Source organism: Thamnophis sirtalis, unplaced genomic scaffold (genome assembly GCF_051295495.1).
Source record: "Thamnophis sirtalis isolate CommonGarterSnake01/CBP01778 unplaced genomic scaffold, rThaSir2_p1.2 scaffold_1, whole genome shotgun sequence".
In the NCBI taxonomy this organism is placed as follows: domain Eukaryota; kingdom Metazoa; phylum Chordata; class Lepidosauria; order Squamata; family Natricidae; genus Thamnophis; species Thamnophis sirtalis.
In genome coordinates this window covers 105,691,600-105,716,295 of record NW_028261381.1, presented here as the reverse complement: position 1 = coordinate 105,716,295, position 24,696 = coordinate 105,691,600, and the positions used below count along the sequence as shown (strand labels likewise).

The following is a 24,696-nucleotide window of genomic DNA, read 5'->3' as shown; positions in this document are numbered from 1 at the left end:
AGTTGTGAATGCCCCAACACTGGATGTCTTTAAGAAGATGTTGGATAGCCATTTGTCTGAAACAGTATAGGGTTTCCTGCCTAGGCAGGGCGTTGGACTAGAAGACCTCCAAGGTCCCTTCCAACTCTGCTATTGTATTAATATACAAGGTTATATATTATATATAAAGATTATCTGAGAACAAGTCCCATTGAATAGGAATTTTAAGTATAAGATTTTTATTTATTTTGCTTTGTTTATTAGATGTTGCTTTTGATTGTTGAATGTCCTGATCAGTTCCGTGGTTTCCTTACTCCTTGTCTTTGAATTTAGCATTTATTTTCTCCTGGCATCTTTATCTGACAGACTTACTTCCTAGAAGTCTTGTTCCCATTTCTTTAACTTCTTTGCTTCAGAGTATCGGATTTCCTAGATTTCCATCTCATATCTTGAAGGAGAGTTATATTTATCACTGAAGTGAAAATACAGGTTCATTTGTTCACAGTGGATATTTCAGTAGATAGCAAATGTAGCCTTTGCTCTCTCTGCTTGACTTCCCAATGAACTGCTTTGATTACTTTACAAACACAGTTATTGCATTTCTAGCAGCCTTTCTGAGACTTATCAGTGCAGGCAGGTTTTGGCAATCTCACACCTGAACCAGCCTGCACCTCAGTTGCTTGTCTGTCTCCTTAGTCCCTCACCTTTTGAGAACAGAAGAACAATGAATTGTCTTCTGCCAGCTGCCTGCAATTCAGCAGTATGATTCTCACCGGCTCCAGGTCAACTCAGCCTTCCATCCAACCGAGATTGGTAAAATGAGGACCAGGGGTGGGTTTCTCGCCCCGTTCCAACCGGTTCGGTTGGAACGGGGCCGGCGGCGTCCTCGTGCACGCGTGCGATGCACGCATGCGTACTAGCATCTGTGCGATGCTCCAGCTGCTCCTGGAGGATCGCGCAGATGCTGTATGCATCCTGCGCATGCGTGGAAGCGCAGAACTCATCAAAACCGGGTAAGGAGCATGGGCGGGCGGGTGGGCCCTTCGCCGTTCCCGGAAGTTACTTACTTCCGGGTTCGCTGACCAACCGGTTTGCAGGGACCACCGCGAACCGGTTGAAACCCACCCCTGATGAGGACCCAGATTGTTGGGGGCAATATACTGACTGTAAACCACTTAGAGGGTGCTGTAAAGCACTGTGAAGCGGTATATAAGTCTAAGTGCTATTTCTATTAAAATAGGGATGCAATTTTGTTAGATTAAAAAATATTTTGCTTATTGAGAGATCTATATAGAGTCCTTCACATCAGTAGGGGAGCGGTGCAGAAGAAATTAATGAGACAGACGCTTGCTCTCAGAATCTCATCCAGTAGAATCATATAAGGCCAAATAACAGCTGAATCTTCCCAGGATCAAATGCATATTATGTACATGGGTGTGGTGTTTAATTTAATCAGTGTTGGTCAGCATGTTTATAAATTTGGTGAAGCTTTCTTAAGGGAACAGAAATATCAGGAGAAGGATGGGTGTGACATTTGCAAAGGCTGTAAAGAGACTCTTGATCTTAGTGAAGTCTTGGAAGCCTGTTTTTTCCCCCCTGAATAATGGCTATTTAGGCACATAGCCAAGTTTCCTAGTGCTATGATAAAATTTCTCAACATAGCTGAGTTGAGACCTATTCTCCATTAAATAGGAAGGTCACTATATGGTCAGCAAACACATGAAACAATTATTTACTTGTCTGTTGATTGAATTGTGTCCTTCCCCATAAGTGTGTATTCTCAAACTCTGCTTATCAGGAAGATAATTTTGTATGGGGCTCTTGATATAAAATATAGATGTTCTTCCCTATTGTTTAGACCACTTTTGCTGCCATGCACTTTCCAAATGTGTTAATGGCTGGGAATGATGGGAAATATAATCTAACACATTTGGACCTGTCAACAGAGGTGCGGGTGGAAGAGCAATGTTTTCACACCCATCATCTTTGTTTCAAGATTTGTTTGTCTGAGGTATTTGCAAAAGATAAGTGTGATTTTGATGACAGAGGGTGAAGGAAATTGGTGTGAAATTTGCTTTTACTTCTAGACCTGTGTGTTTGTGTGTGTGTGTGTGTGTGTGTGTGTGTATCATATTTTTCTGGCATATTTTCCTCCCTTCATTTTTTAAATAATCATAACAGAGTATTATTTTTAAGGAAAAAATAATCTATTCAGACTTTTTAAATTAAAGGACTAGTACCCTAATTAAAGGCATTGTTTTGCATGATTAATAATGAAAGTTGATGTATATTAGGTGGGTTGCTAAAGTAGATTAGCATACTTCATTTCTAAAGAAGAAATGTGTGGAGCTTGAATTTGGCTTTTTTGTGACTCAGGAAAGTAACAGTTAATATATGTGCATGTCTTTATTGAGCCTTTTAAAATGCTTCAGATTCAGATTTGGTTGCCTGGCTGTCTCCGAGCTGGAAAAAATATAGACACAAATGAGTTATATCTACAGTTTTTTCCAGGGCTCAAGTTGTCAGGGTGGCTGGTATGAATGAATGCAATTTCTTCTCCAGTGAGAGTTTGGAAATCAGTCTTAGGTTTGTGGAATCTTCATCATCATATAAAGATTACATTACCTAAACTACAGATGTAAATTTAATTTCTGGCAGCAGCAGGGGGGCACGCATACAGTACTGCATTACCCCAGGGTTGACGATTCATTTCTCTCTATGGAGGGATAGCAAAGGAATGAGTATAAAAGCATTTCAGATTTCTTACTGGGGAACATAATATTCAAAAAACTTGTGATTCAAATTATCCAATTGGGCAAATGTTGATCTTGAACTTCATCCACCTTCCCACACCTAGGATCTTTTGGGAGTGTTGGACTACATTTTCCATTAATCCAAACCAGCATGGTCAGCTATCAGAAAATATGGGAGTTTTGGTGAATATATCTTACCCAATCCTGATTAAAGAAGACTAGGTTACACGGTGATAACTTTGCAATAATCATCAACTTGAGACAATGTTGGTATCAAAAGTTAAGAGATGGAATGGCGCAAAAAAAATATTTTACTCATCCCATCCACAGATTTACAGGGAAAAAGTAGACGAAGGAGTACTATGATGCATAAAGTTCCAGGTGGAAGGGGAAAATATAAATATATTGAAACAGTAGCAATTCTGACAAAAGGAAGGATCTATAATAGAAGACAAAAGGAAGAAGGCTGTCAAAATAAAAGTGTTAAATGGTGTTAAATATCCAGAACCTATATAAAAAGATGGAAATATTTGGCAGTCCTTATTTTAAAGTAATAGTTTATTCCATATTTATAGACACACACACAAAAATCCATATTTATGTGGAAGTCTCTTTGGAACATGTGGAACAAGATTGATTTTGTTGCTGTTGTTAATTCTGCTGGATTGGATAAATAGCCTATGTTGACCTGATTTTCAGAGTAAATAATGTAATATAGTATAGCCTTTATTGTCATTGTACAAAATAAATACAACGAAATTGGTTATTGTGTTGTAGGGTTGTTGGAAATCTGCAAGCTAGATATAATTAAGAGAAATTGCTGCTTCTCTGCTGTTTCTGTTGTTCTGGTCATATTTCTGAGCTCATCCTTTGCATATCTTATTCTTCTTGGTTCTGTTTAATTCCTTTTGAATCTGTCTAAATTGAGAACCACACTGCATTATGAGTATATTCTACCATTCAGCTGGGTACAGTGAGGTGTGTTTATTCCTTTTTTTTCTTTGAGGATTGATGATAATGAGCAAGAACCAGTAGTTCTCAGACTAGAGAGAGCTGTTACATAATAAACCATCCAAGACCACTAAGGGAATCACCAAATATCTGTTCACTTAGAAAGGCAGGAGGAAGAAGCCAAGATTTTAAACTCTGCAATACGGAGGGAGGGGCAGAGAGAGAGGGGGAAGTAATCTAATTCAATAGTTATATGGGCATACACTCTTGAATTCTTTGTTCTGCAGTGCGAAATCATCTGTTGTCTTCAATACTTCCTTGCTGTCTGCAACAAAAATTCAAAACTAGCCAAACGGAGAGTCTTCTGCCAAGTTTAACCAAAGGGTGAATTAAGGATTAAGTATCTAGAGAGCTGTGATTACTGTCAAGAAAAATTGTGATGTCTCACATGTTCTAATCTAAAAATTTAAGGAAAAGAGAGCATCTGTATAGCTAATTGTAGGTTAAACAATTCTCACTAATGGCCATGTTAACTGAAGATTGAAGAGAGTGTAGATAAACCTGGATGGCACTGTATTGGGGAGAACTACTACTGACAGCTCCTAGATAAATTGCCACAAATGCTAAGCATTTGGTTGATTAGTACTTACCTACATTGTGCCTCAAAGTATTGTACAATTTCAACCAGTATGATTAAAATGTGGCTGTAAGGTTAACCATGGCGAGTGTGTTTATTTATAATTTTTAAAACCTGATTTTCATAATTAAAGCAAATTCCAAAGTAGATTTGCAAAGATAGTTCCTGGCTGCAATTTCAGGATAAGGACACTGAAAAATTGGAAACACTAACTATCCAAACGGCCATTTATTTGCAAAGAAACCACCTTTCTTCCTGTTTATTGGGCTACTGCTGCAGATGATGACAGCTGTAAGATAACATCAGCAGACTGGGCAGAGATGAAAGGGTTTCTTTTTGTTGCTTGCCTGTTTAGTTGAAGGAAACCCTGTTCCTTTGGAAAACACGGCTACCAGGTATAAAATCTTTTCTTCTTTGTCATCTTCTTCTGACAGACAGATCTAATTCAATACTCATTGTAGAAATTTACTGGTACATTGAAGGCCTTCTCAGTGGAATAGTTTATAGAGCAACAAATCTGCATATGTTGCTTGATACTTTTGCAATATCCATGCATCATCTCTTGCTTAAGCAAAAGGAAAAATGATTATCTACTAATTATACAAAATATACCGCATAGACTTTCCTTAGATCTATTTTAACTTCTCAGCTCCACAGGGAGCCCAAGCAAAGCTGTTAAAGAAGAGGAAGAAATTAAATGAGATAAGATCCTCTACTCCACTGAAAGGACTTCTGGTTTAGGACCTCTATATTCAAGTGGCTCAGCCATATATTCAGCATGTTTCTTTTTCTTCCAGAATTTTCTCCCAAAATGCTGAAAAGGAATGTTCAGAAGCAACTGGAAAGATTTTCATTTCTAGTTTTGAGAGTGAATGAGTGAGTGGGAGAGAGAGAGAGATGTCATATAAAAATCATTCTAGCCTTTCCTTCAGTAAGGAAATGATTATCTTGATTTGCTTAATACAAGTAGTCCTCGACTTATTGCTATAACAGAGACTGTCCATTATGGTAATAAGTCATTATGGTTGCAAAGTAGGACATCAAGTGTGGGTGCGTAAAACAAGCCCGTTGTTTGCTCTGGGGTGTTTTTGCCAAAACAATGAAAGTAAATGCCAGCTTGGGGCAAAAGTGCAGTCATATGACCATGAGACACTTCAAATGGCCATAAATGTGTTATCACATGATTAGGGGTAGTGGTGGCTACCAGTTCACCTGAACCAGTAGTGGAAATCACAGGTGGCCCCCCTCCATCTGCCCTGATACTACGACATCCCATTTAGGCCCTCTTTTTGCCAAAAGAGCATGCGTGGAAGGCTAAGTGCATGTGTGGAGGTGGCGCAAGCGAAGTGAGCATGCGCAAGGGCAATCACATTTGTGAACCAGTAGGAAAGGTAAGTGAATACCACCCCAGAACAGGTTGTAAGTCAAGACTACCTGATTGAATGGGAATGATAACAGCTGGGAAAAAGACGTAAAAAGAAAATCTGAAGCCAAATACTAGCTTTGGTGCCTTGTATGAAAATTTAGAAAGAGATGTTTCCTCATTTGGCATAGGCTGTAAGAATTGGGAAACACTGGGGAATGAAAACCCATGGTGTGGATGTTTGGGGTTTGCAATGGTGGAGAAGATATTGGCTACCAAACAAAATTTAGGATAAGCAGAATGATAGCAGAAAGGTTGGGTATTTTTTTTTTAGAATCTTGTCAAAGGCATTTAAAAATATCAAGAGACTTGGGAATGTCATCTGATAAATATGTCATTGAGCCACAGTGGCGCAGTGGTTAGAATGCAGAACTGCAGGCTACTTCTGCTGCCTGCTGGCTGCCTGCAGTTTGATAATTCAAATCTCACCAGGCTCAAAGTTGACTTAGCCTCCCATCCTTCCTAGGTCGGTAAAATGAGGATCCAGATTGTTAGGGGCAATATGCTGACTCTGTAAACCGCTTAGAGAGAGTTCAGAATTCAGATATAAGGACTTTTTCATTCTGTGTATTGGAGTGCAGATCACTAGAAACTGGATTTATCTGTTCCCAAATATTCTTGTGGCACTATTGTTTGGAAGTGTGCAATGGAAAATCTGACAATTCTGCTTTGTGCTCTTTGGCGGGCAATGAAGAACTTAGAAGTTGTTTAAATCTAACATGATGGAGAGAAATGAATGTATTTTCAGTTTTTGGGGGAAGAATTGGACTAGTGTTCAAGGCAGAATGAGAGAGGGGCAGATTTTCAGGACTAAAGTAATTAACAGATACAGAGAAATTGTTCTTTTGTATTTCTGGATGAGCGTTCGAAATAAAACGTAAGTGTAGAATGTTGGCCAGGACTTATGTTCCTACTTTGAAAATTCATGTCTCTTTTAATTCACCACAATTTCAAATAAGTACCATATTGAGAACACCGACTGTTTCTTCCTCCCATTTAATAGGCTAAATTGATTTGACTACAGTACAGCTGAAAATTGGCATAACTTTCAACAACCTCTGCAATAGTATTCTCTGGCAGAGAAAAGGGAACTTAGCTGTTAGCTAAGCACAATTACCACAATTTTAGCCCACTTTTAAAATCTAAATCTAAAACTTTTAGTGATATCACCAAGTTGTTACTTGTTATTCAGAGTAGAAATGGATCTTAAAAAGAATTACACTGCACATTAAGTTTGGGGAGTTATTAATGTGGTATCCCTTCATTTTTATTAGTAATACTATTGTACTAATTATAATTATTACTAAATTATACATTATAATATTTTCTTCCATTCAGTTGTGTCCAGAGGCTTCTCAGAGGCTGCCTGGACAAGTCCCTTGCAGTTTTCTTGGCAGGATTTTTGGAAATGGTTTGCCAATGCCTCCTTTGTAGGGCTAAGTCAAAAAGACTGGTCCAAAGTCAGCTAGCTTTGTGCCTAAGGCACTAATAAAACTCAAGGTGTATTGGTTTCTAGCCTGGTGCCTTAACCATTACATCAAACTGGCTCCCATTACAATTATAATTATTAGAACATTTTATATTTTAATCATTACTAAATATAATTAGTACTACTAGTAGTAGTATTACTACTGTACTACTGTTATGTCCTTGGCACGTGTGTATGACTTAAGAAGTGAATATAGCGCAACTTATTGAATGTTCTTCATTGTTTCTTTTTCTTACTTTTCAGTGCTGCCTACTTGCTCATCCCTGGATTTTCACTGTGACAATGGCAAATGCATCCGTCGATCATGGGTCTGTGATGGAGACAATGATTGTGAAGATGATTCTGATGAGCAGGACTGCCGTACGTTAAATGCACAATCCCTTTGTGAGAACAAACAGAATGTCACTGTTGGACCTGCAGTCAGCTTTTGGAGATGGTTAAGCAGTAGAGTAGCTGTTAGAATAGATGGTGTATGTTTAAAAAAAACAAACCCAGTTATTGGGTTTGCTCTAATCTCAGTAATTTAGGTTTGTGGTGTTCCTTAATATACTACAAAACTTAACTTTTGGCAGGTGAACACATTTGTGCAAATATTTGAAAGTTGTCTTATTATGTTACCTTAATCCTAGTTGGTGAATTCCAACCAGAGATGTGTATTGCTTATCGAATTATGCTTTGAAATTTGCATTACAATTACTGAGATAAAGCTTTTATAAATTTTACATGTTTCTCCAGCTATTTATTTAATAGGCTTACCAACAGTTGTATTCTCAATGACATGGGCTAATTGGGCTATTATTGTATTTTATTGTTTCATTTTATTTTAAAATAGTCTTATAATATGTTCAGAGAAATTCAATGAACAGAATAAATATATAATAAAGAATTGCATTCATAGATGTTCCTAAAATATCTGGTATATACAGTATAGGCTTCCGTTGGTGGAGTAAACCACAATGCTGTGTTTGACGTGTCTTTTTGTGGGTTGTGTTCCTGCAGCTCCCCGGGAATGTGAGGAAGATGAGTTCTCCTGTCAGAATGGATATTGCATACGCAGCCTATGGCACTGCGATGGTGACAACGACTGTGGAGACAACAGTGACGAGCAGTGTGGTTAGTCATCTGATTGTGATAGGACCAAAATCTAGCATTTTGAAGTGCCAAATGACATGAGAGAAAAAAATAATTGTAGCACAGATGATTGGAACATAATTTTTGCATAGGTTTTAGTCCTAACATGGTGGGCTGAAAATCATGTATTTTATTATTTCTGAAGACTTTGATGTTATCAGTGCAAAGAGGCAAATGGCCATTCCCAAATCAATTTTTGAAAATCCAATTTGCAGCTGAAGCAACAAGATGACAATGTCACTGTAGATTTGAGGGGGAGAGATTTGTTCTAATATGCCTAAAGAAAGCCCATGCCTTTCCCCGTTTCTTGACCATTTGCAACTGCAGTCTGGCATTACAGCTTCTGGGGCTTTGAGGACTGTGTGGGGGGGATGAGATTAGGATACATCTAGACTTCAGGCTCCATGGAAAAAGTTAAGATAGTTTGCTTGGTGGGTTGGGAAATTGAGGTGTTTGGGGGTTGTGCTATGTCTCTTCCATGCCACATCAAACTGTATTGTAGTACAACTTCAGTTTATCTCTGTAAAAATCTATACTCAGCAAGTAGTCATTATTCTGTGCAATTGTAATATTGGAAAGTTTGGGGATGTGATCTATTTTTAAAAACTTTCACTTGCAGCTCTGAGGGAAGGGAAGGGGAAAATGAAGAGCCATAGTGGCAGCACAATGGTTAGAATCAGGAGTGGATTGCTGCCATATTGTTGCTGGTTCACTGTGCACGCGCACACAGTTGACCGTAAATTGTTCTGCACATGCGCAGAACATGAAAAAATTACTAAAAACATGCTGGCAATGGCAGTGGCGACCAGGGAACCGGTTTGGGGGCGTGGCCAGCCTGGGTCGCTGCCAGTTCTGCGACCAAGGCCAAAATACCACTACCAGTTCACCCGAACTGGTGCAAACAGGTAGAAACCCACCTCTGGTTAGATAACTCTGCCCATTGTCGGAGGTTTGATTTTGACTGGCTCAAGGTTGACTCAGCCTTCCATCCTTCCAAGGTTAGTAAAATGAGGTCAGTAGGGTTGTTGGGGGCAATATGCTGAGGATTGTATAGAAAGGATTGTAAAGCACTGTGAAGCGGTATATAAGTCTAAGTGCTGTTGCTATTTTCCCCTAAGCTCTTCTTTCTGCTGCAGATATGAGGAAGTGTTCAGACAAAGAGTTTCGCTGCACTGATGGTAGCTGTATAGCTGAGCACTGGTTCTGTGATGGTGATACCGACTGCAAGGATGGGTCGGATGAAGAGAACTGCCGTAAGTGCCCTCTCTTTCTTGCCTCTTCCAGCATTTAAGCCCCACGTTCTGCTTCTGGGGATATGTGCCTGGTTTTTTTTATGATATAAGCACCCATTGGCCTTAGCCGTGCTGTGTAGGATTGAAAATATATAAACTACTAGTGCAAAACTCTGCAGGCATTTTGCTGTCAAAAGAGCTACTTGAAATGACATCATCCTTCTTTCATTTGATAAAAACATCTGCTTCTAAGCTTTGAAATGATCATGGGTATCAGTTACTACAGCTGTTAATGCTGCTCTTTTATTTCTGTCTTGAAAGAATAACATCTTCTCCCACAGTAATGCTTTTTTAAAATTGATTCTGATAAATGGAAGAAGCCGCACCAGATTTTTCATTGAAGAATCCCCACTAAAAAGTTCAAGAATTTTGAATTCCATTTTTAAAGGAAACCGACCTCATTTTCAGTTACGATTTTTCTTGCCTGTTTATTTAAAGAAATTATATATAATGTACTCCAATTTGCATTAAGATTGTTTAAAAACATTTACTGCTGTAGAATCAATGCTTTTCTCATGAAACTCGATTATGATGCAGTATTTTTAAATGGCAAGCAAATGGTATTTTAACAAAAGACTATTTTTATCCTACTTCAGTAACTTTGAACTTTAGCAGGTTTTGGTTAATTTTACTGGGTATCGATAAGAATCAATCTCTCTCTCTCTCCCTCTCTCCCCCCACTCTCCCTTCCTCCCTCCCCCCCTCTCCCCTTCCTGAGGGGTATACACTATTTAATTTTGCTTTGTTGGTATATTACAGATTATTTTGTTTCTAAAATTTTCTCTGTGGGTAACTCTTGGCTTATAGCCACAACTGGGAGTGGAACTCCCATTGCTAAATGAGGCAGTTGTTAACTGAGCCATGCCAGATTTTACAACTTTTTTTTTTTTTGCTGTAGTTATTAGGTGAATTGTATGGTCATTAAGAGAAACCATTTTCTACCAATGACTTTGCTTGTCTGAAGCCATTTGGGAAGGTGCAAATGGAGGTCATGTGACTCCAGGGCACTGCAACTATCTTAAATACATGCTGGTTGCCAAGTGCCCAAATATTTGCCATGTGACCATAGGGATGCGGCAATAGTCATAGGACCAAACATAAATCAGTTTTTTCAGCCCTGTCATAACTTTGAATGGTCACTAAGTGAATAGTTGAAAGTCAAGGACTATCTGTATACATAAGACATTTGATACTAAAGTGAGAATTACAGCTTAATTATATGTAGAATTATTGAGTAAGTGGAGGAATGGAGTGGGATCCAAAAACAGAAAATGAGGAGTTGGAGGATTTTATAACATAACTTTGTTACTGATAGGAGAGTCCAGATGTGTGAAAACTAATCAAGAAGGCAAGGACGAAAAAAGCTTACAGTGTTTTGACCTAACAATCCATCAGTACAGTGTCACTTTTAATTGGTGGGCCTTAGGATGTAGTGAACAACCAATGAAGGGAGGAGGTGAACAGGTGCACAATAACCAATCAGATCATGAGATGGCATTCTTTTGCCACTAAGTGATGAAAGATGAATGAAAGTCATGACACAGATTAAAGGCAACATTCTTCTTGGATGATATGGGGCAGGTCCTGCATTCCTTCTAACTCTGACCTTGTAGCCCCCTTCCCAAGATAGCAAAACAGGCTATTCTATTTTGATGTTGCTTAGATGAGAGGGGGGAATCCTCTTTAGATCTGAACTTTTCTAACTTTCAGAACTGAACATTTGACATTTTTATTTGAATCTGAACATGGTTCAAAGGTGTTGAGACCTTTGTGATTTAATATTTGGATTGCTAAAGTGTGCTTACATTGGAAACTGAGTTAACAAGTATTGTATGTATGTATGTATGTATGCATGTATGTATGTATGCATGCATATATGTATATGTATATGTATATGATGTATATGCATATATATATGTATATGTTTTCATAGATTTTCATGGGTGTAGGTATGCTGGTCTTGTTGTATTCGTGTCTTTTCCCATGTAAGATTGAGATTTTCTTGGCAACGTTTCAGCGAGGTCTCACTCGCCATCTTCAGGCTGGTGTTTTCGGCTTAAAGCGTGGTTGGAGCTGTCGTCTTTCTATAAATCTTGGTGGGGGTGTGTAGAGTGCTGGTTTTGTTTCAATAAGTGGATTGATTGGCTGTGTGGTTGTATCATGATTGGTAGATTGGTGCTGATTGGTGCTGGCTGTGTGTCTGTTATTGTTTTGTGTTGTAACGGGTGGTGGGTGGGGCTCATTTGTTGACTAGGGCTGGTTTCCAGATTTCTGGTAGGCGGGAAGGTATTGTCACATTTATTCATGTTTTGGGGGTGTTTCTCTATTTCGATAGTTTCCATAATTATTGTTTTGTTGAAGTGTTCAGTTTTGAAGATTAATTTGGTTCCATCAAAATTAATTTCATGTCCTATAGCTTTAAGGTGCTGGAATAGGGAGGAAGTTTTTTCCTTTTTTCTTACTGTGTTCTTGCGTTCTGCGATGCGTGCATTTATTCTCCTATTAGTCTGTCCCTATGTAAGTTGCAGGGCAGATTTTGCATGGTATTCGTAGACTCCTTGGTTTTCTAGCTGGATTTTGTCTTTGGGGTTTCTTAAGATGTTGAAGGCTGTCTTTTAAAAAATAACAATTTTTATTTGTTTTTGAACAAGGACAAACATAAAAATAAAATAAAAAACCCATCTTCCATTACAAATTGTAGAAAGTGTGTCAGTTGGTTACAGTATTTCCATGCATCTCTTCCATAGTCACCACCTGCTTTTCATATCAACTTGCATATTTTAAATTCACCTATATTCATGTATATCACAATTATTATATCTCAACCTTAATTTGACTATAATTGTTTTTACATCCTTTTATATATAATATTCAAAATCTAGGATTATATGGTAACATTCCATTAAATCATCCTAAAATCATCCAATCACAATACATCTTTATAACATATTCTAGATAAAGCTTTTAAACCTCCTCTCATAATCTCCATATATTGTTTATATAAAATTTCATATGATAAAACTAATATATCTATATGTATTGTTATCATTATTAATCATTATTTAACTATAGCTATTATCACTTCATTTTATACATACTACTAGTAAATAAATTTAGCTTAATTTTTATTATACATTTTCATTGCATCAACCTGTATCCCTCCAGCAATAGTACGGTCTTATATTTCTTGCCATTTGTAGCATTAATGTTCTAGTTATTTTCTTAATAAATCTTGTATAAAACTCCCTTGGCAACATGCTTTTCCTTTCGTATCTCACAAAAGCTTGAAACCCAATATCTGTTCTTTCCATCAGCTTATCTTTGGTTATCGCTAGTGCTTCTATCAAGATTTCTTTCCTTATCTCTATCAATTTTTCTCTCTTTTCTTCTTCTGTGCTTTGAAGTCTAGGGTAGAGTTCCAATCCATCCATCTCCCCTTTCCATATTCCGCTCTTGCCATTACCAACCATGCTCACTTTGTTATCAGTATCCACAGTTTTCTTATCTCTTTGCTCATTTTTTTTCTTCCATCTTTTGAACTCTGTCCTCCACTTTCTTCATTTGGTAAACATCCTCAGTTTCTTCATCAGATTTTTCTGTTTTATATTCCATATTCTCCAATCTCTTTTCAATTCTCTCTGTCACAACTAATAGATTTTGAATTTCAAACATAATCATTTGCAATGTTACAGTTTCTTTTTTCTGCTGGGCCATTCTTTCAATTTTGCAGGTTCAAGGCTATTTTAATAAACTTCAAACACGTTCATTTATTATCTTTCAAGTCAAAATGTTGTCTTCTCTCCAATAGCTAGTGATAGAACTTCCAAAAGGCACCTGTATAAACAACTTGTACTCTTCCTACTATCACTGTTAGTAAACAAGCTGAAAGAACCTTGAATCTCAAGTGATCAAAGAGAAAGAAGAAAAAACAATGTATCCAGCCTCCAGCCTCTAAGTGGCAGTATAACTGCTTTTCCTCCTGTTGTTACAACCCTCTTTATAACCCTTCTTATTTTCTTCTTTATATTCCAACCTTAAGAAAGAAAGAAAGAAACCTTAAATGGAGATCAAAAACAATCAAATCAATCAAATCAAGCATTATAAAAAAGGAGAATTTTAATCCATAGGTATAAGAAAAAGTGAAAAAAGAAGAAAAAATTAATCCATTCAGTTTAAAAAACAGGGAGCCTTTGCAAAAGTTCCATCCGTGGGAAAAAAAAGAAATTAGAAACTGAATAACACATTAAGTTCAATGCAGATCAATCTCGCCGCCTACAGTCTTTTGTCTTCAATCTTAACTTAACTTATATTTTTTTCTTGGGTAGTCTCTTCCTCTAATAATAAAATTTCCTCACCAATTTGACACACTTTCTCTTTCCGCTTTCTTCCCATTCCGGAGCTGTCCCAACTTCAGCAGCTTCATTAGCTGTGTTTCTGTTGCCGGGAAAAAAGGCTATTCCTGGATCTTTCAGGGACTTTGCAGTGTCCCTGAGATCAACAGGAGGTGCACTTCTCAATCACCATCTCTGTGGGACGGTTTAGGTCCAAATGGACCGTCCAGCAGCAAAAATTCGACTGCGATCTCGGAGCACCAAGTTCACATGTCATGCCGTCCCGACGTCAGCTCTCTCTGCTTCGTTGAAGGCTGTCTTTATATTATGTTTGTGAAGAATTTTGCTGATTTTGTCTGTGGTGCCTTTGATGTAAAGGAGGAGGGTGATGCTGTTGTTCTGTTTTGTGTCTCAGTTCTTGAGGGGGGGAGTCTCCCTTTGGATTAGGTTGGTAATTATTTTTGTTTGGAATCCGTTAGAGATTAATACGTTTGTGAGAGTGTGTAATTCAGTTTTCAGGTGGTCTTTGTCGGCTAGGCGTTTGGTTCTGGAGATGAGAGTCTTGGCTACAGAGTTGATCTGTGCGGGTTGGTGATGGGATTGTGCATTTAAGTAGCAGTTTGTATGTGTTTTTTCCCGGTAGATGGTGTGTCCTAGGGAGCCATTGGTTTTTTTGTAGATTAGGACATCCAGAAAGAGAAGTTGGTTGTTTGCTTCTATTTCCATAGTGAATTGTATTTTGGGGTGTGGGTTGTTGAGATGTGTGAGGAAGTTGTCCAGTTTTTCTTTCCTGTGTGGCCAAATCGTGAAAGTGTCATCAACATATCTAAGCCTAAATCTGAACACAAACCCAAACTCTGGCTTAGATATGTTGATGACACTTTTGTGATGTTAATCCAAAACCATGCAGAAAGTTATGTTGGAAAAATTTGAAATGTTGCTCAAAATGGGATTTATTTACCATATGGCATATCCTACATAGACAAGCAATATAAATTAACGTATCAACTAGATTAGTAGAACCCAATGAAACATAAATGTTAAAAGGATCCGTGTTCAAAAATCAATTTCTAGGCCGTCTAACCATTGAAGTAAAGTATTTCTTATATTAAAAATAAGTTGGGTACTGGAGCGGTATATGCCCTCAATTTACAGCCGGTCACAATGTGATCTATATTTTGACATGGGACCCTGTAGTCACACTAAGGGAAGTATGCTGTGCCCCATTTATACAGAAAGTCCTGGCAGATGCCATGTGAGATGCGAATCCTATTCAGGATTGTCCATTGCTGATGTGGTAATTCAAAGCCTGGCACCTTTTTTTGTGGGGATATTTATATGTCTTCCTATGTCTGGGCGTTCTGCGACCAGTTGGCTTTCCATTGGGAATTGATGTTAGTTGTTGGCCTGATAAGTGCCAGTGGGGGCTTCCTGGATTTGAGTCTTCCCACTGATAAATAACACATTCGGAATAGGAACAAAGTACTCTGCGAGTGGTTTCATGATTGGAGCTCCTTGTGAAGCCTAGTACATTTTTTGTTTTGTAGTCTTGTAGTATCTTCAAGTAGACTGAGTGTGTTTTATTTGTTTTCTGATTATTAGGACTTTGAACCAGACTTAAGTCTGCTTGACAAAGCGGCTACATTAAAGTAAATGATCAGAGAGGATATAGTTTGCTGTAGGCAGCCCCCACCCCAACATCGGGAGGAAGTTATTTTGATAAATGATTTCTAGCACTCTTTATACAATACAATACAATAGCAGAGTTGGAAGGGACCTTGGAGGTCTTCTAGTCCAACCCCCTGCCTAGGCAGGAAACCCTATACCGTTTTAGACAAATGGCTATCCAACATCTTCTTAAAGACTTCCAGTGTTGGGGCATTCACAACTTCTGGAGGCAACTTCTGTTCCACTGATTAATTGTTCTGTCAGGAAATTTCTCCTCAGTTCTAAGTTGCTTCTCTCCTTGATTAGCTTCCACCCATTTGCTTCTTGTTCTGCCCTCAGGTGCCTCTTTGTTGCCTTTCTCCCAGTCTGGGTGCATTTGGATCATCTATTTCAAACATTCCTTTACCTACGTTTTATTAATATCGGGGAAACCAGTTCCAGCCTTTGTGAATTGCTCCCTTTCCAGTTTAACTCCCATTTTCATTCAGTTTTCCCTTTTTTGCCCTTCCTCCCATATCTGAGAAGTTAACTGGATTCTCAGCAGACAGGCAAAGTCTCCTCCCCCACGCCTGTCTCAAGGGCATTTTTCATAATATGTTCTAGATAGGAGGAACTTCAAAAGGTTTGGAGGGAGAAGACAATAAAAGCGTCCAGCTCCTGAAGGACAAGGGTGGTGCCGGTGTGGGGTGGGATTTGTCTTTTATCTTCAGAGATAATGAGAGCTGGCAGAAAGCCAGAGCTATAAAGATTTCTGAGCCAGGAAAGTCTTGGAGAGGAAGCAAATTTCACTCTCCCCTTGCCATTGGCTGTACTTTTCCTGCTGGTTATTAAAATATGTATTTTCTTCAGAAACCTAGCTGTGTTAGAGGCATGGGATTTAGTGAGATTAGCAAGCTCTCCTGTATATTTCTAAAAGCCTAATGCTTTATTTTAAAAAATCCCATAGAAGCAAACTAGAAATTTTCCCTCAGTTTAAACCACTCTTTCCCACATGGTGCCCTTTAACCTATGCTGAACCATTATAATTATTGTCAATTTGATGTATATTTCCATATTTATAACCAGAGGGCACTCAGGATAGCTAAGTACTCCTGGGCCTCTGATGTCAAATATATTTTACCACCTCTTGTGCTCCTTTCTGTCTCCTGCTTCTTACGATTTTGTAATTGAAAACAGGTGCAGTGCCAGAAAGTGCGACCCAGATGCTGTTAGAGTCCTGAATGCTTTTCCTGGAGTCCTTCTGCTTGAACGTCCTTCCAAAAGCCTTCTTTCTGTTGCAGTAGTGATTTTTCAAAACCTTGAATTTTACAGACTACTGATGTTTGACTATCTAACACCAGGAATTCTGTTCTCTGGTGTTGGAAGAAATGTCCTTCTGGGTTCAGTTCCAAGTGGGGAGAAAGACACTGGGAACATGGAAGCTGCTTGGAAAGATGGTTTTTTTTGGTGGACAGGACCACATGGCTTGAGTTCCTGGGGGAAAGGGGGATCCCATGTCTTGAAGATCTTGAAGAAAAAGCGAAGAGATGCTGAGAGAGCCTGAGTTTTATACCCTCTCTTGAGCCCTGCCTTGCAGCTTCCTGTTCCTGTGTAAGAAATGTATTCTGATTGGTGGTCAGACTCCCAGAGGGTGGAGGTCTTAGCTAACTTTGTAGGCTGTCTGATGTTTGAGTCCCAAGCTTGGTTGAGCTGTTGCTGGGTGAGGATGTAATAAAAGGGTTTTGGATTCCTATTATGGCTCTGCCTGAAGGAAGTAGAGCTTTGTTATGTAGAATAGACTGGCTCTGGCCTTAATGGCCCATTGACAAAAGTGGGGAGGCTGAGATTATGCCTCCCTTTTAGGGGGAATATTCTGTACTTTTAATATTTCCTAAAATATTTCATTTTTCTAGGAGAGGGGTTCGTGCTAACTTCCTATACTGGGCTTAATTATATTGGTGAAAGGGCAGTACATCTTTTGTCTTAAATTAAACTGAGTTCTGGACCAACGTTATATGTGCTTAGGAAGAATTCTTCTACGAAACAGAGAGAAAGGGAGATGTTTGTGCTGGCATCATTTTTACCTAAATGGTACGCTTCAGAGGTTTGCCACAGCAATTCATGGTGACTTCTGCTTAAGAGCATTGGTCGGACAAAATCCTCAAATGAACAGTTCGTTCCTCTGTTCAATAATACAGCATGGCTAATTGCAAACCTTTGCATAGTCCTCTCCAGAGATACCAAAAATTATAGCTTTGTATGGCCTAGAAGCTATCTTGGAGGTTAACTTGCTGTTTAGGCTTTTGGAGAACACCATGCCCTCATTCTCTTGAACACAAGGAAAGCCATTGGAATGCTTGTGGTGAGTCACAAATGAGTCTTCACATTAGAGTGCATACATAACCATGGCAATCAACGTATGATACAATCAGTGGTGGAATTGAATATGTAGTAAAATCTACTGACATGTGCTATTTCTATGTTTATTATGAAAGTGGATGGAAAGTCTATGTGGATTTGCTTAGTGGGTTTTATTATTGTCCACCTTCATAAAGTGTGCTTCAAATTTATAAATGCCGCTTTTCAGTTGCACAATCCCTGTTGCACTTCAGTATGTACAGTAGCGAGAACCTTGTATATGACTCCAGCAACTTTCAACGTGCTAATTCTATGCATGATGACATCTTGACAGAATATGATAAGACATAAGATATATACTATTCTATACAAGCAGCTTGAGTATGTAAAGGTTTCCTAATTTATATTTCCTAGGGCCTTCAGGGAAGCCTCCTGAAGGTACCTGAAGCCTCCAGAGGGCCTCCAGGGGTGGGGAGGCTGTTTTTGCCCTCCCCAGAATCCTATAAAGCCTCTGGAGCCTGGGGAGGGTGAAAAAAGCATGGAAAAATGGGGGGGAGCACCTCCCATGCGTGCATTCACACTGGGGGGGGTCACACATTGCATTATGGGTGTGGCACACCTGTGCATGACCTCCCTGCGCTCTCCCCCCTTATGGCATGTGAACCAAAGAGGTTTTCCATCGCTGTCCTAGGCTGTAACATGAAATAATCTTAAAGAACGGTAGTGGATCTTACTGTGTATCTTTTTGTGATTTTTTACAAAACAATGAATGCTTGGTTCAAACCAGGCATTTTGGGGGGGCAAGAGGCCAAATATCCCTAGTGTTTGATAACTTTCAGTGTAATGACAGCTTGTGCATGATGCTTTCTACTCTATCTGCTAGGAGCCATGGTGGCGCAGTGATTAGAATGCAGTATTGCAGGCTGGCTCTGCCCACTGCCGGGAGTTTGATTCTGACTGGCTCAAGGTTGACTCAGCCTTCCATCCTTCCAAGGATGGTAAAATGAGGACCCAGATTGTTGGGGGCAGTATGTTGGCTCTGTAGACTGCTTACAGAGGGCTGTAAAGCACTGTGAAGCGATATATAAGTCTAAGTGCTATTGCTATTGCTTTCTATTTTGTGTATCAATTAGGGAATCTCTTGTTAACCTTTTTTTTCATTCCTCTTTTAGCATCAGATGTGCCAGCAGCAACATGTAACCTGGAGGAATTCCAGTGTGCTTATGGGCGTTGTATCCTGGACATTTACCATTGTGATGGAGATGATGACTGTGGGGACTGGTCCGATGAATCTGATTGCTGTAAGTTATTTGCAGCAAGGACCTGCAGACTCAGATCAAATGGCATTGCTGTGTTGTTTTTTAGTCAGATGTGCTTCATTTAACAGAGAAAATGTGTGATGGGCATCTGTCATTCCAATATTCAAAAGAAGAAGCTTTTCAGCTTTCCCTCCAGATAACAAACTGACTCTCTTGGGCTTAATTTGGGCTGAATTAGAGTCTGAATTACCATATATTGTTTGTCTCCGTAGCCTCTCACCAGCCTTGCCGCTCTGGAGAGTTCATGTGCAACAGTGGCTTGTGCATTAATGCTGGCTGGAGGTGTGATGGCGATTCTGATTGCGATGACCAGTCAGATGAGAAAAACTGCAGTGAGTATCCTGGGACTTGTAAATCAAGTCCAGCCTGGGGGCAACAAGTAAGAAAATAGGAAAGCGTGTCATGAAAGTGTTTTGAAATTCTTGTTCATGTTTATTTCTTCAGCTACCTCTATGTGCACAGCTGACCAGTTCCGATGTAAATCTGGCCGCTGCGTTCGGCTGTCTTGGCGCTGTGATGGGGAGGGAGACTGCTCTGATTACAGTGATGAGGAAGACTGTGAGGACTCGGGTAAAGATTGTACAATTGAATGCCTTTTTTTTTAGCTAAAATCTGTGCTAAGTTCGTCTGTCCGTTCTATAATTTGGAACATTCTTCATTCAGGAATCCCACAATGTTCCCCTGACCAATTTCTGTGTGGAAATGGGCGCTGCATCGGCCAACGAAAGCTATGTAATGGGGCCAACGATTGTGGAGATGGCAGTGATGAGAGCCCTGCCCAAAACTGCCGTAAGTTGATAGTCCTTGACTTACAACCATAATTGCAACTAGAATCTCGGTCATTGAGCTTAATGAAGTCATGAGGCTGTTTTGCTCAACATCGGCAATCTCAGCATTCCCAAGATTTGTGGTTGTTAAGTGATCTTGTGAGTTGTTAAGCATAGGGAGTTCTAGGTATGGAGTGCAGATGCCTCAAGGGAATGAGGAAGACATAGGGAGATGCAAAGCAGGCAACAAGTTCAGGATCTGAAAATCCTCCCTGCCAAAATCCAAGAAGGATTTTCAGCCCCTGAGTGAGCACTTGTGCACAGCCTACATTGGGTCTCCCAATGCCTCTCTCAACACCCCCCTCCCCGAGGCACTCTACACTCCTTACCTCCCCACACTGCCTGTTCAGGGGCTTAGAATCTTGCTTGGATTTTGGCTTCCTTTCATCTCCGGGGGCTGGCTGAAGGAACTCCATGCCTGTTAGCATGGAGCTGAAATTCTTCATGCCTGTTTGCTGGAAGCTGAAATCCTTCAGCAGAAAGCTCTTTCAGCCAGCCCCAGAGATGAGAGGAAGTCCACTCAGCATAGCATCAACTTGCAACCTTCCTTGCTCATTTATCCATTGACTTTTTGGGGAAACTGGCAGAGAAGTTTGCAAATGGCAAACAGGTTGCCAAGCACCTCGATAGTGATTGCATAACCGATGTGGGGGGTGTATGTGCGCGTGTTGACATTTTGCAATGGGCAGAAGTGTTTTATAGGCTACAAAACACCCTTTCTAAGGCCATCATTAATTTGAATAATTTGAATGATCAGTTAAGTTGTAAATTGGTAAACTACCTGTTAGAATATTCTGAACATTGGGGTGATGACCTAATCTGGTATTTTCACTCCTTCTTTCTTATCTTATCTTATCAAATCCTAGTTTGTCTTTTCTGGGAAATTTTTATGGATGCAAGTCTATTTGTGGAGAAATTTGGCATTCCAGGTATATATTGAAAAGCCAAGCTAAGCTCAGCCAAGAGATAGGAATTATTCCTTTCTTGACAATTTAGGAGCAATTGTTTGTGTGAAATATGGGGTCTCTTTTTTCCACTTGAGAACTCAAACTCATCTTTCTCCCCTGACTACTACTTTATAGGTATTTTTCATAATTTGTCCTAGATAAGAGGAAAATTCTAAAAGAATGGTTGCATTACAATCGTTTTCTGCCTCTGATCTTTCCACAGGTCCTCGAACTGGAGAGGAAAATTGTAATGTCAACAATGGGGATTGTGCCCAGAAATGCCAGATGATTCGCGGAATAGTGCAGTGTACCTGCCATACAGGTTACAGGCTTCTGGAGGATGGTAGATCATGTCAGGGTAAGCACCTTAAGCACTTAGGTGCATCTGTAGGTTTGACTAGGAATGAAATTCATAGCACCTTGCTAAAAGTTATAGCACTGACAGGCAGTGGCATTAACCAAGGTCAACTGCATAATTATATGGACCTTTCTGATTTGTATTGATGCTTCCAAATCACTGATCCTAACACTATCAATCAAAGACACTTTATCAAACCTCTCTTAATAGTCTTTTTTTAATTAAAAAAAAGCAAAGTAGAATCAATAGAAAAATGGGAAGATTCTAATGGAAAGAGAATTTTCTGAATTTAAGGAGAAAAAAAAAGGTTTAAACCAGTAGCTGCATATAATGGCCTTGTTTCAAAGTATCTATAGTAGAAAATCTGCTAATCTGACTGAGTTCTTTTTTTTCTTTATCCTATTACCTAGTACGGAGATGGCGAACCTTTTTGTTGTTGTGTGTCAGAAGTGCGTGCACATGCCCGCAACGGCACACACCCGCACCCATAAATGCACCCGTGACTCCACCACCCCATGTTCCACCCCCCTGCATATTCGCCCCATACTCTCCTGTCCCCGCATATGTATACATGACCCCTACCCCCATGCTCTGTTTTGGGCCTAGTAGGCCTCCCTGCAGCTTCCTGGGACCAAAAATGGGCTACGGGGGGTCCAATGCACGTGTGACCCCTCACCTCCTCCAACACATGCACGTGTGTCTCCTGCATGCGTCCCACCCCCTGCGCATGTGCAGCAGAGACCTGAAAATCAGCTGGCTGGCGGGAGGAGCGCATTCATGCATCGTGGAGCTGAGCTGGGGTGACGGTTCGCATGCCCGCCGAGAGGGCTCTGCATGCCACCTGTGGCATGCGTGCCATAGGTTCGCCATCATGGACCTAGTACTGTAATAGGACAAAGGGAAAAAAAGAACTCCAGGGTCATAAAAAGGGCCGGTTTTTTTAATTACATTCATAATATGAATAGATTACAAATTGTGTAGATTGATGGCTGGAGATGATTAGTTAAGTACTTGATATTCTGGGTTATCTTTTACTGTTTTGGTTTTATTATTTCTGTGAGTCGTCGAGAGTTGTGCTTTACAAGACCGATAGCAATACAAATCTTTGACTGGTGCAGTGGCCTAGCGGTAGAGATCTCACCTCACAATCAGGAGGCTGTGAGTTTGATCCTATGCATTTCTCTCTCTGGGCACAATGAGAAAAATATCTGCTGCGAACTCCGCATTGGGGACAGGAAGGGCAACTGGCCAGTAAACACTCAGCTCCATTCAGTTGCCCCGGCTCCACCCCAACGCGAGGCGTCATTAAAAGACAAAAAATAACCATATAAATCTTTAAAATAAATAAATAAGCATCAAAGTATGGAATCCAAAACCAAACTATTTACCCTTTTTTCTTTAGTTGTTCAGACTCTTTATCCTTTTCTGATTCCAGATGTGAACGAATGTGCAGAGGAAGGTTATTGCAGCCAGGGATGCACCAACAGTGAGGGTGGTTTCCAGTGCTGGTGTGAACAAGGCTATGAGCTTCGCCCAGATAAGCGCAGCTGCAAAGCTCTGGGTAAGAAAGAGGTTTCAGCTCCAGGCACTGGGGATCATTCAGTGCTGAGAATCTATCCATGTGTCTGATGGATGACTGCCAGCTTAGTTCATGGCTTCAGTTTCTCCACAGTGCTTAATTTTCAATTGCTGCTTGCGTAAGGAGGCTAGTCTATTTTTCCACAGCCTGATGACTCTAGTCGGGCTGGATTATCACTTCCATTATTCCATGACAATACATTTTGGGTTGTGTTTACTAGACTTAATGGAAGATATAGTCCAACACTTTTTGGTTGGAAAAAAGCTAGACTAGGATTTTGGGGGCAGGGGTTCTATCCCCAGCTGCATGCCTCTTTTGGAAAATAGAAAATGTGATAATAATGGTTCTGTAGGAGATGACCAGGCTGAGCCTGAGGAAGGGGTCAAATGCGTCATCAGTCATGAGTTCCATCATGCCCACAAGAGATCTAAGTCAGCCCACTTTGAATTCCATCTATTCCTAACTCTTACTAATTTCCCTTAACCGGTCTAGAGAGCTTAAACTTACAATAAATCTTTATACACATTGAACTGCCTGGATCTCCTAATTTTCCAGAAAGTTTCTCTCTGGAAATATTACTGATATTTTGATTGGTACTAGTACAAGTTATTGAGTTATTAGACGCCCCTTTAGATATTACCAAACTAGAACTCCCAATCTTATAGCTGAGAGTAATCGGAGAACACAAATTGCTATCCCTTAGCCTGGCATCTGATGTAAAAGACCTGGGAAAATGTGTTTTTTGTCACACATTTGTCAAAAGGTCAGCAAAAATTCATTGATAAAAGGCTTTAAGGCTTCTTAGCCAAAGAACAAGTATCTTGTCACAAGGTGTTTTTTAATGGAGTAGAGCTGTGACAGAGAACCTATGGAGTCATTTCTTAGTTCCCTGGTCTGCTCCAGCGCGCATGCTTCCCTGAAGCCTCCGGAGAGAGAAAAACGACCCAGAAGTCCGTTCCCAAACTTCCGGTTTGCGTGTTGGGTCATTTTTAGCCTTTAGGAGGCTTCCCTGATATAGACAGCTTCTTAAAGAGGCAGTAACCCTGCTGACACATTCTCATTTCATCAACTTGGTTTACAGCCTTACAGCAGCTGGTCAGCTATTAAATTATCATTACCGTAACAGATATGGAATTACCTGGTTTTTGAGAAGCCAAGTTATATGAGGATGGCATTCACATGGCTTTTCAGAAAGTTAGAAAAGTCTATTTTTGTGGGCAGCCTTTCAGGATTGATTCTGGGGCAACAAATTATATATATTTTATTGTTATATTGTTTTCTGTTATTACTATTATTATTATATTTTACTGTAAATCTCTAGGGTCAACTGGACTAAGGTAGTATATAAATTTCACAAAGAAACAGATAAAAATGTACCATATTTTTTGGAGTATAAGACGCACCTTTTTCCCTCAAAAAAGAGGCTGAAAATCTGGGTGCGTCTTATACACTGAATACAGCATTTTTTGCCTCCCGAAACCCTGCTCCTTCACCAAAATGGCCATGCAGAGCATATAGAAGGCTTTCAAAGAGCTCCTGGGGAAGGCAAAAATGAGTGAAAAACGGACCAATTTTTGCTCAATTTTTCCACCCCCAGCCCCCAGAAGTACTCTACAAGCCTCCTAAAGGCTATGCATGCAATTGTTTTGACAAAAAAATGGGGCCGTTTTTGCAA

The 24,696-nt window shown here is 39.8% G+C and overlaps 1 protein-coding gene across 1 annotated transcript in view; it reads left to right on the top strand.

Moving 5' to 3' along the window:
* LRP4 (LDL receptor related protein 4) overlaps positions 1–24,696 on the top strand; it is a 115,943-nt gene that overhangs the window by 55,123 nt on the left and 36,124 nt on the right. Inside the window, exons 3-11 of the mRNA XM_087720404.1 lie at positions 7,476–7,592; positions 8,232–8,345; positions 9,500–9,616; positions 19,164–19,292; positions 19,523–19,642; positions 19,755–19,880; positions 19,974–20,099; positions 21,308–21,442; positions 22,878–23,003. Coding sequence (XP_087576530.1) covers positions 7,476–7,592; positions 8,232–8,345; positions 9,500–9,616; positions 19,164–19,292; positions 19,523–19,642; positions 19,755–19,880; positions 19,974–20,099; positions 21,308–21,442; positions 22,878–23,003 — 1,110 coding nt within the window. The remainder of the gene's footprint in view (positions 1–7,475; positions 7,593–8,231; positions 8,346–9,499; positions 9,617–19,163; positions 19,293–19,522; positions 19,643–19,754; positions 19,881–19,973; positions 20,100–21,307; positions 21,443–22,877; positions 23,004–24,696) is intronic.